The 12,052-nt window shown below is 49.1% G+C and overlaps 1 protein-coding gene across 1 annotated transcript in view; it reads right to left on the reverse strand.

Annotated features, from left to right (window-relative positions):
* The window catches only part of MAN1C1 (mannosidase alpha class 1C member 1), a 201,414-nt gene that overhangs the window by 11,898 nt on the left and 177,464 nt on the right, over positions 1-12,052 (reverse strand). Inside the window, exons 9-11 of the mRNA XM_084815837.1 lie at positions 11,715-11,937; positions 8,536-8,708; positions 1,603-1,718 (exon numbers count right to left, since the gene is read on the reverse strand). Coding sequence (XP_084671963.1) covers positions 1,603-1,718; positions 8,536-8,708; positions 11,715-11,937 — 512 coding nt within the window. The remainder of the gene's footprint in view (positions 1-1,602; positions 1,719-8,535; positions 8,709-11,714; positions 11,938-12,052) is intronic.

The following is a 12,052-nucleotide window of genomic DNA, read 5'->3' on the forward strand; positions in this document are numbered from 1 at the left end:
GATCCATTTCAATCGGGCTTCAGGCCTAGTTTTGGAATGGAAACTGCCTTGGTCGTCCTGTGGGATGACCTCTGCTGGGAGAGAGACAGGGGGAGTGCGACCCTGTTGATTCTCCTGGACCTTTCAGTGGCTTTCGATACCATCGACCATGGTATCCTTCTGGATAGGTTGTCTGGGTTGGGAGTTGGAGGCGCTGCACTACAGTGGTTCCGCTTCTACTTGGATGGCCAATTCCAGAAGGTGTTGCTGGGGGATTATTGCTCTGTGCCATGGCAATTGTGCCGTGGGGTTCCACAGGGCTCTGTTTTATCCCCTATGCTGTTTAACATCTACATGAAACCGCTGGGGGAGGTTATCCGGAGGTGTGGGCTGAGGTGCCATCAATATGCAGATGACACCCAGCTCTACCTCTCTTTCTCATCAAAACCAGGTGAGGCAGTGGCTGTTCTGAATCAGTGCCTGGGCACGGTAATGGACTGGATGAGGGCCAATAAACTGAAACTCAATCCAGACAAGATGGAGGTACTGTTAGTGGGTGGTTCGTCTGCCCGGCTAGGTGATATTCAACCTGTTCTGGAGGGGACTGCACTCCCCCTAAAGGATCAGGTTCGTAGTTTGGGGGTGCTCTTGGATCCAGAACTGTCACTTGAGGCACAGGTGAACTCAGTGGCACGGAGCACTTTTTATCAGCTTAGGCTAGTATACCAACTATGCCCTTATCTGGACAGAGATAGCCTTGCTACAGTTATCCATGCTCTGATAACTTCTCGTCTGGATTACTGCAATGCGTTATACGTGGGGCTGCCTTTGAAAACGGTACGGAAACTTCAGCTGGTCCAAAATAGGGCAGCAAGATTGTTAACAGGGACTGGCCTGCGAGCTCATATTACGCCAGTACTTTTCCAGCTGCACTGGCTGCCAGTCCATTTCTGGGCCCGATTCAAAGTGCTGGTATTAATATTTAAAGCCCTTAACGGCTTGGGGCCAGGTTACCTGAAGGATCGCCTCCTCCCATATGTGCCTGCCCGGACCTTAAGATCATCGTCAGCGGCCCTTCTCCATGAGCCCCTGCCAAAGGAAGTGAGGCGGGTGGCTACTAGGAGGAGGGCTTTTTCTGCTGTGGCACCCCAGCTCTGGAATGAGCTCCCTAGTGAGGTTCGCCTGGCACCTACATTGTATTCCTTTCGGCGCCAGGTGAAGATCTTTTTATTTTCCCAGGCATTTTAGCTTTTTAGCTTTCTAAGTTTTTAGCTTTGCTGTTTTAAATCTGTATTTTAAACTCCTGCACTGCTGCTAGGTTTTATTGTGGTTGTATTGTTATATTGTGGTTTTAATGTTCTACATATTTTAAATTGTTTTATTGTGTGTTGTTTGGTTTTAATTTTTGTGAACCGCCCAGAGAGCTTCGGCTATTGGGCGGTATAGAAATTAAAAAAAACCCAAAAAACACTTGATCCCTTAAACTTGTGCAATGGCACCACAGAGATTCCTGCTCTATTTAAGATGAAACCACTGTTGATTCCCCACCCCACACTCCTTTTACAAAAATAGCCACCCTAAGCCTCTTTCCATTCAGAGATGTTAGAAATGCTCACGACTTACTTTAATGTCTCTGCCAGGAAAAAACTCTGTTGCATGTTGTCATGACTCGGGTTGGTGGTATAAACGTCACGGATCCCGGAGAAACCCCCTTCTACTCGGCAGTATTTCTCGAGTGCCTGGTTTGGGCAGCAAATGGGAGGTAGAATGTCATATCTCTTCCAGCAATGGCAGAGCAGCAAACAAGTAACTAAGCACAATCAGTTGTGTTTTACCTATGCAGGTGTATGAGCATGATTCAGATTTTATAGAGGCAGGGTTCCCATGGAAAAGCTGGTGACTATTACCCAGTGGTCCAAGAAAATAAGCTCGCCTTGATTAATTGGAGGGATGGGACACTTGGATGGCCGGCATTTTCTGTTACACCCAGTCTTTGGTAATAGCTGTCAGAAGACTGGGAGCCAGTGTGGTGTAGCAGTTACAGTGTTGGACTGGAACCTGGGTGCTAGTCCCCACTTGGCTATGAAGGTCACTGGCTGACTTTGGGCCAGTTACTGACTCTCAGCCTAACCTGACTCACAGGGCTGTTGTGAGGAGGAGGAGGAAGATCATGTTCGCTGCCTTGGGCTCCTTGGAGGAAAGGTGGGATAAAATTTAAACAAACAAACAAATAAATAATAAACAAACAAACAACTGAGCAGAGAAATCCTTTCCTGAAATACTTTTCAACTGAATGAAGGTTGGCTGATAAATATAACCACCAGTACATTAGATGTCGGCCTTCAAATGGGCATCTGGTTGGCCACTGTGGGAAACACGATACTGGACTGACCCAGCAGGCTGTTTGTATGCTCGCTATCAGAGGCGGCTCTACAAGGAGGCAAGGTGAAGTCATTGCTGTGAGCGGCAGACTCGGGGGCGGGGCGCTGTTAAGGACAGCAGAGTGGGGAAGAGAAAGCTCTGAGCCATGGAGCAGAAGCCCGCAGAGGGTTCTCGCACTCCCACCTCATTGCAATTAACAGGAGCTGCGCAAGAGCCCTTCCTTGCCTGTAGGCATCACTGAGTCCTAAGCTTCCATCTCAAATCTGTGACGACGACAACGTTAATGAGATCAAGAAGTCCAAACTCAGCAGTAAGGAATAAAATCCAAACTTAATAAATGAAATATGGGTCTTAATCGCATTATGCAAATCTGCTTCCACATTTGGCGCCAAGTCTGGAATTTGGGATTCTAACACTGGCCCCGTGTCAAATAGTCCTTGCAATCAGAGTGTCTCTCACTGCTCCACTTCTAAAAAGCAAGGTGATGGGGAATGAACCTGCTATGCAGCTGTGCCCTCTGATGTGCAAGCTTCTCCCCAACCCTGCTAGATGCATGTAGGCAGTGGAGGCTGGTGGCCTCCGGGTTTCAGTCAGAATTCTAAAGGAGCTATCCATAGCTCCTTTAGAGTTCTGACTGGTTCTGAATGAAACCAAGAGTGGATTCACCGCCCCACTGATATCGGAACCACCAGCCTCCACTGTGTGTAGGCTTGATTTTAGTTATCCAGTGGTGGGGGTGAGGGGGAGAAACCGTCTGCAGATGCTCAGAGGCAACCCCTTCTTGATGACTGCTTGTCATGTCTGTGGGTTTGAGCCTTGCCACGGAGAAAAACAAAACAAGAAACACCCTGGACTTTAGCCACTTGTGTCCCCTCTCCCCAAAACAGAAGTATGGGTGAAGGCAAAAGAACCCTTCACAGCCCAGTATTTCCCCCCACCCTGCTCGCTGCACACTTGCTAGACATGTTCTGTGTTGAAATGGAAGCTTCTGTTACAAATTAAACACTTTGATTTGGGAGTTTTGCCAAGAGAACATGCTGATCATAGCAAACACTCTTTTCCAACAGCACAAGAGGCGACTCTACACATGGACATCACCAGATGGTCAATATCGAAATCAGATTGATTATGTCCTTTGCAGCCAAAGATGGAGAAGCTCTATCCTGTCAGTGAAAACAAGACCTGGAGCTGACTGTGGCTCAGATCATGAGCTGCTTCTTGCAAAATTTCGGCTTAAATTGAAGAACATAGGGAAAACCAGTAAACCATTCAGGTATGACCTAAATCATATCCCTTATGAATATACAGTGGAGGTGAGGAATAGATTTAAGGGATTAGACCTGATAGACAGAGTGCCTGAGGAACTATGGACGGAGGTCCGTAACATTGTTCAGGAGGTAGCAACTCAATCCATCCCAAAGAAAAAGAAATGCAAGAAAGCAAAGTGGCTGTCTGATGAGGCTTTACAAGTAGCTGAGGAAAGAAGGGAAGCGAAAAGCAAGGGAGAAAGGGGAAGATATACCCAACTGAATGCAGAGTTCCAGAGAATAGCAAGGAGAGACAAGAAGGCCTTCTTAAATGAACAATACAAAGAAATCGAGGAAAACAGTAGAATGGGAAAGACTAGAGATCTTTTCAAGAAAATCGGAGATCTCAAGGGAACGTTTTGTGCAAAGACGGGCATGATAAAGGACAAAGAAGGCAGGGAACTAACAGAAGCAGATGAGATTAAGAAGAGGTGGAAAGAATACACAGAAGAACTATACAGGAAAGATCTTAATGTCCCTGATAGCCATGATAGTGCGGTCACGGAACTTGAGCCGGACATCCTAAAGAGTGAAGTCAAGTGGGCCTTAGGAAACATTACTAACAACAAAGCCAGCGGAGATGACAGTATTCCAGCCGAGCTATTTAAAATCCTAAAAGATGATGCTGTTAAAGTACTGCATTCAATATGCCAACAAATCTGGAACACTCAACAGTGGCCACAAGACTGGAAAAGGTCAGTTTACATTCCAATTCCAAAGAAGGGCAACGCCAAAGAGTGTTCAAACTACCGCACCATTGCGCTCATTTCACATGCCAGCAAGGTGATGCTCAAAATCCTACAAGCTAGGCTTCAGCAGTATGCGAACCGAGAACTACCGGAAGTACAAGCTGGGTTTCGAAGAGGCAGAGGAACTAGAGATCAAATCGTCAACATTCGCTGCATCATGGAGAAAGCAAGAGAATTCTAGAAAAACGTCTGTTTCTGCTTCATTGACTACACTAAAGCCTTTGATTGTGTGGATCACAACAAACTGTGGCAAATTCTTAAAGTGATGGGAGTACCAGACCACCTTACCTGTCTCCTGAGAAACCTGTACGAGAGTCAAGAAGCAACAGTAAGAACCAGAGATGGAACAACCGATTGGTTCAAAATTGGGAAAGGAGTACGACAAGGCTGCATATTGTCACCCTGCTTATTTAACTTATATGCAGAGTACATCATGAGAAATGCCGGGTTGGATGAATCAGAGGTCGGAATTAAGATTGCCGGGAGAATTATCAACAACCTCCGATATGCAGACGATACCACCCTAATGGCAGAAAGCGAAGAGGATCTCAAGAGCCTCTTGTTGAGGGTGAAAGAGGAGAGTGCAAAAGCTGGTTTGAAACTCAACATTAAAAAAACTAAGATCATGGCATCTGGCCCTATCACTTCCTGGCATATAGAAGGGGAAGAAATGGAAGCAGTGACAGATTTTACTTTCTTGGGCTCCAAGATCACCGCAGACGGTGACTGTAGCCATGAAATTAAAAGACGCTTGCTCCTTGGGAGGAAAGCTATGGCCAACCTAGACAGCATAGTAAGAAGCAGAGACATCACCTTGCCGACAAAGGTCCGTCTAATCAAAGCTATGGTTTTCCCAGTAGTAATGTATGGCTGTGAGAACTGGACTATAAGGAAGGCTGAGCGCCGAAGAATTGATGCTTTCGAACTGTGGTGCTGGAGAAGACTCTTACGAGTCCCCTGGACTGCAAGGAGGTCAAATCAGTCCATCCTAAAGGAAATCAACCCTGACTGCTCATTGGAAGGACAGATAATGAAGCTGAAGCTCCAATATTTTGGCCACCTAATGCGAAGAGAAAACTCCCTGGAAAAGACCCTGATACTGGGAAGGACTGAGGGCAATAGGAGAAGGGGACGGCAGAGGATGAGATGGCTAGATAGCATCACGGATGCAATGAATATGAACTTGAGCACGCTCCGGGAGAGAGCGCAGGACAGGAAGGCCTGGCGTGCTATGGTCCATGGGGTCACGAAGAGTCGGACACGACTGAATGACTGAACAACAACAACAAGTCTAAGTAAGCATTTACATAGACTACGGCGAAAATAAGGGGAACGCAAATAGCGTTGCCCTTATTTTCGCCGTAGTCTACGTAAATGTTTACATAGACTACACGTGCCAAAATAAGAAACGCAAATGGCGGCGCCCATGGGCACCGCCATTTGCATACGTGCTTCCCCCCCCCCCAAAGTCAGCCGTGATAGGCTACATAAACATTTACGTAGCCTATCACGGCTGACTACAGGGACGCAAACGGCGGCGGCTACGGCTGCCGCCATTTGCATCCCGGCAGACGATGAGGTTTCACGGCCAGAGGGACGGGGCGCCTCCCCCCCAGCCAGAATTTTGGCGGGGAGGGACGGGGCACCTCCCCCCAGCCAGAATTTTGGCGGGGAGGGACGGGGCGCCTCCCCCCCCGGCCAGAATTTCGGGGGGAGGGACGGAGCGCCTCCCCCCCACCGCGAAGCAAGCATCGGGATCAGGTAAGGGACTTTCGTCCATCCCTAGAACCGAGAACTACCGGAAGTACAAGCTGGGTTTCGAAGAGGCAGAGGAACTAGAGATCAAATCGCCAACATTCGCTGCATCATGGAGAAAGCAAGAGAATTCCAGAAAAGCATCTATTTCTGCTTCATTGACTACGCTAAAGCCTTTGATTGTGTGGATCACAACAAACTGTGGCAAATTCTTAAAGAGATGGGACTACCAGACCACCTTACCTGTCTCCTGAGAAACCTGTACAAGGGTCAAGAAGCAACAGAAAGAACCGGACATGGAACAACCAATTGGTTCAAAATTGGGAAAGGAGTACGACAAGGCTGTATATTGTCGCCCTGCTTATTTAACTTATATGCAGAGTATATCATGAGAAACGCCGGGTTGGATGAATCACAGGTCGGAATTAAGATTGCCGGGAGAATTATCAACAACCTCAGATATGCAGACGATACCACCCTAATGGCAGAAAGTGAAGAGGATCTAAAGAGCCTCTTGTTGAGGGTGAAAGAGGAGAGTGCAAAAGCTGGTTTGAAACTCAACATTAAAAAAACTAAGATCATGGCATCTGGCCCTATCACTTCCTGGCATATAGAAGGGGAAGAAATGGAAGCAGTGACAGATTTTATTTTCTTGGGCTCCAAGATCACCACAGACGGTGACTGTAGCCATGGAATTAAAAGACGCTTGCTCCTTGGGAGGAAAGCTATGGCAAACCTAGACAGCATAGTAAGAAGCAGAGACATCACCTTGCTGACAAAGGTCCATCTAATCAAAGCTATGGTTTTCCCAGTAGTAACATATGGCTGTGACAGCTGGACTATAAGGAAGGCTGAGCGCCAAAGAATCGATGCTTTTGAACTGTGGTGCTGGAGAAGACTCTTACGAGTCCCCTGGACGGCAAGGAGGTCAAATCAGTCAATCCTAAAGGAAATCAACCCTGAGTGCTCACTGGAAGGACAGATACTGAAGCTGAAGCTCAAATATTTTGGCCACCAAATGCAAAGAGAAAACTCACTGGAAAAGACCCTGATGCTGGGAAAGATTGAAGGCAAAAGGAGAAGGGGACAGAGAGTGGAGGACAGGAAGGCCTGGCGTGCTATGGTCCACGGGGTCACGAAGAGTCGGACACGACTTAACGACTGAACAACAACAAAGGCAGATCCACTGAAATCAATGGGACTAACTCAAGTCCCATTGATTTCAATGAGTCTACTCTAGGTATGACTAAATCTGGATCCAACCCTTCATGTTCCAGTTTCAGGCTTTGCTACAAAGCCATCTTAGGCTTCATTTGTTCTGAATTTCAACTTTCTAGAAGTACTGCAACCATTTCGGGGTGCAAGAAATGTACAGAGTGACTTACAGATGTCCCAATTTCAGAACTTTTGACTAATCAAAGCATCTTGGAACAATGTATGTGCCAAATTTCAGCTGTCCAGGTAGGCCTGGAAGTAGCCTAATCATTTGCTGGTACGCTCAGTCCTGCATTTTTGCAGGAGAGATTGACAAATGCCCCACCCCACCCCACTCCACTCCTCTGACTTTTCCAGTAGTCAGGGTATCTTGGAATATGGCTATACCAAATTTCAGCCCCCTAGCTAGCATAGGGAGTAGTTTAGTCAAGTGAGGCATACTTGCAGTCCCCTGTTTTAGGAGAGAAATATAAAGATGACCATTTCTCAGATGCTTTGAGTAACTGGGATACCCAGGGCTAAGGATGTGTCAAATTTCAGGGCACTAAACAAATTGAGAAATACTCGTAATATACCTGTAAGCGAATGAATAAGCAGGCCATAACCAAGCTGTTGATGGGGCATGAAGTGGACGTCATAATAGAGGGCAGCAATTCAGCCAAAAGCAAGCTGGAACATGGAGGGTTCCACTGCCTTTTCAGACAGCTATAGGGGAGGAGGCACTACCGGTGGCAGCCAGAAGCCTCCATCTGTGCTCGCAAAATGCAAGCTTCATTTGCTAGCAGAATAAGAATTAGTGCCTTCCTGCTATTGGCAGAATGGTACAACGAAAGTGCTCCTGTCCTGTGTGAAGCTCGCAGTCCCTCACCTTGCTCCAGTGCTCCTTGGTCCTGCCAGCTCTGCTGCGTGCTACCTACTCCTCTCCTCCACCCTGTCTGTTTCTTGGAAATGACCTCAGCTCGGCTTCCTGACTACAGCTGCTTCCACGCTAGCCATTTGCTCCGGAACTGGCCTCATGTGTTCCCTCAGTTAATAAGGTAGCATCCAGGCGACGTTGCTGCCAAAACAGCTGCATTCCAGTATTTTCCCCCTTGTAGTCCTCCTGTCTTTTTAAGAGATCTGCATTGTGGCTGTTTCTCAGACCATACCTGTACAGCTTCCCAGCCCCACTGCCGGTACTTGGGATCGTGTGTCAACCTCCACATGTACAGGTAACTTTCGACAACCTCGGGGCGCAGAATGTAATAGCGATCACTGAGTCGGGTGGCTACGGCTTCAGTGCCGGAATCAAAGCGAAATGCTTCTGGGCCCAGCTTGGTATCTAGCAAAGGAATACATTAGACATGAGGCTTTCAGAGGAACCTGGGACTTTGATGCTTGTCACATCCTAGTAAGCTGAAGTGTTTATTAAGCTCTGTGTGTGTGGTGATGGTGGGGCTCCTAAAAACACAGACACATTGACAACTAAAGAATGGGAAATATGTTTTTCAGACCCCTAGGAAGCCCTCAGAGTGAAATGTTGACCCTGGTGGGAGTGCCCCCAGCTTCGAGGGGGAAATGACACCGATCTTTAGCCCCAAGGAAACTACGGTTATTATGGGAACTGGCAATGTCTTTGACACTCCTGCACCTGTTTTCATCTCTGGGACAGGTTCCTGTTTTCACTTTGAAGGCTGCAATGCTCTGACCTGCCCAGGGCAAATGAGATCACTGCCAAGCCCAGCTGAATGCATTGGGAAGATGGTTAGCAAACAAAACAAGAAGTCAAGCCCCCTTGATCGAATAGCCACTTTAGCAGCAACTATCTCGAGCCACTTTTCACCTTTGGTGTAGCAAAAGGACAACACCAGTCCCAGCGGTGTCTGTCATCCTGGCTTGCATGCTTGTGTTCTGGGCTGATGCTCAACTGCTTTTCCCTTCTCCCAGGGAAGACGGCCTGGGGGGCACCTCTAGATACGAAGCACCAAGCACTCCGGGACCTGCTGAGTATTTCAAAACCTCTAAAACCCTTAACTCGAGACAGCATGCCTTGCTAGCCCACACAGTGGGACAAGTCAGTGCTGCCAGCAGGTTGCCTTCTCTGCCTGGCCTTGTGGAGTCAGCCGCTGTACTAGACAGCTTATGAATGGACTGCTACCAAGGGAAGCGCCACAAACATGGCTGTGCAGGCGCGAGCCTTGTGCTGGTGCGTTTGTCAGCATATGTGGATGGCAGACATCTGCCTTTCCACACACGTGTTCATGTACTACCTGGGAGCCCTGACCCAATTAAGGGGCTTCAGGACACATATCCTCCACAGTACCGGGAGTCATTGGGGCTAGAACTGGGAATCCACAGCTCAGTCCACAGGTGCTCCATGTGATGAGCCAGCAAAACCACGGTTTGGAGCATCTTTGTGGGCAGTGAAGAATTCTCCGGCTCGGGACTGGCCCCGCCTGGCCAGTGGGCACTCATGGACAGGAAGGGCTATAAAACAGCGCCGCGTTTGGGCTGGGACTTTGCCAGACCAACAACAGTCTTCCTGGTTATGGTGTGTTTCGGTGCCTTCTTTGGCTCCGACTCCTGATTCCACCACCTTGCCTTATGGCTCCCTGTGGGTGGCAGCAGTGTGTCTATACAGCAAACACTGTTGCTGTGTAAAGCGTGGCCCTGCCCTTACTGAAGGCAGGGGGCAGGGAGATGTTTGAGTAGACTGTGTGCATTCAGTACCTCTCCACTACTGCAGTCCAGAACCTGGGTGAAGAAAGGCTGAATTCTGCAAAAAGAATGCGTGAAATATACACATCCCTTATGTCAGCGAGGCTCGACCACGCAGGCAGACCAGGTAGTCCCCTACGGCAGCGCAATTCAAGAGAAGCCTGCTATCATGGCGCCATGTACAGAGCCAAGGGCCCACGCTGCTTCCAGCAAGGCTACCTCTGGCTACAAGCTGCCCCCTAGTGCAGAGGGTTCTGAGCATACTCTAAGGGCTCCATCCTATGGGTTGCGCCCTCACAAGCCCCCAAACTCAGAGGCTTATGGGTATCCTATGCAGAGAGGGAGGCGCCTCGTGCTTCCCGTGCTATATTTTAGCTGGACAGGCTATTTTGCCTGTCTAGCGGAAGCTTTGGGGAAGGGGAGGAAAGGATGCTGGAAACATTAGAAAAAGGCGTAAACCAGCCACCCTGGCCTCCCCCCCCCCCCCCCGTTTCCACACTCCACTTCCCGAGGGCAGAGAGGCAGCCGGTACGGTCCTCTCCACGCTGGCCACGAGGGGGAGGAAGGAGCGCAGTTTCCTGGCTCCGAGCCCTGTCTAAGAGCGCAGAGCCAGGAAACAAGAAACACCCTCTAGGGGAGATACGATTGCTCCCTAAGTTTGTGTGGCAGGCTGTACCGCCAGCCCCCAACCTTTGCTCCAATTAGGGCAGGAAACTCTCTAAGCCAGTCCTGAGCATCAGCTGTGAACAGGGCACACACGTTTAAACACACGTAGCTGAGGGAGGGAGGGGGGGAATCCTTCCGTGACTGCCCCTTGATGTGCCTTGCAGTGGCCTCAAATGAGCACTAAGCACTGACTGATGCACACCCGGAAAGGTACAAGGTGAGAGCACTGCACTACACCGGACCACTTTCTGATGCAGTTTCTGTGTGTCCTGGCCACCATGGAGGGTCCAATGCCATGTCCAAACAATGCTACCATGCCCAGTATTGATCACCCCCCCCTTTCCAGCTCTATAGGGGAGAAACTGTCATTACAGCCTTCTCATGCCCATGCCCACGCTTTCTGCCTTGCTTTCCTTTATATCCCTGTCTGCAGTGTTTGCTCTTCCAGTTCTACCTCAGCTACGGAGGGATCTCTCATGCACTTTTTAGTTACTCTTCTGGTGTTTGTCTGTGTCTCTTCGAAGTGGAACTCCTTTGCACCTGCAAAAGGCTACTTGTCAAACCCGCCTTGTCCATGAAGCTGCTAGCCTCACCCCTTAGGCCCTCATTCCCACTGGGATGAAACCTAAGCACACGTCAGCACATCCATCCTTTGCTACCACACCCTTTTCCTGTCCTTTGGTGTGTCCCCCCCCGCTCCTGCTGAAGTTTCGAAAGGAGGCTCCTTGGGCCAGGGACTTGCCCTTTTTGCTTATTTATGTACAGAGCACACTGAGGGCGCTACAAGGCAGGCACATTCATGAAAGGAGTGGTGCAGTTTAGAGGTAGCCTTATAGCATCAGCTGGGGGTGATGGGTGGGTGGGAGCGGCTTTTCCAAATGGCCATGGGCAAAAGTTGGCTGGGCCGTCTTAAAGGGAAGGAACGCTTCGCGCCACTCCTCTTCAGGACAGGTCTCGTGTTTACCTGAGCGGGCGTAAGACTCGTGGCAGGTGTGTGTGATTTCTGCAGCCAGGTCCATATAGTGCTGCTTCTGCTCTTCTTCTGCGGCATGCTCCGCTCCCAGGGCTATCATGCCACCGGAGAAGCAGGCCAGGTGGCCCATCTTGTGGTCCAAAATGCCTCCTCGCCACTCTGCAATGTAAGTCAGTCCGCTGGCTGACTTTTTCACAAGGTGCTTTTCTATGGCCTAAAGTCAGTGGCATTGAGGAGAAAGAAAATGCATGTTGCTCATGTGGGAAACGGACTGTAGGCAAATAGGATGCTGCCTGAACAGCAGCATTTCGTGTATATACAAATCATGG

The sequence above is a fragment of the Heloderma suspectum genome, chromosome 10 (genome assembly GCF_057233095.1).
Source record: "Heloderma suspectum isolate Gila_16-S chromosome 10, 16-S_ref, whole genome shotgun sequence".
Taxonomy (NCBI): domain Eukaryota; kingdom Metazoa; phylum Chordata; class Lepidosauria; order Squamata; family Helodermatidae; genus Heloderma; species Heloderma suspectum.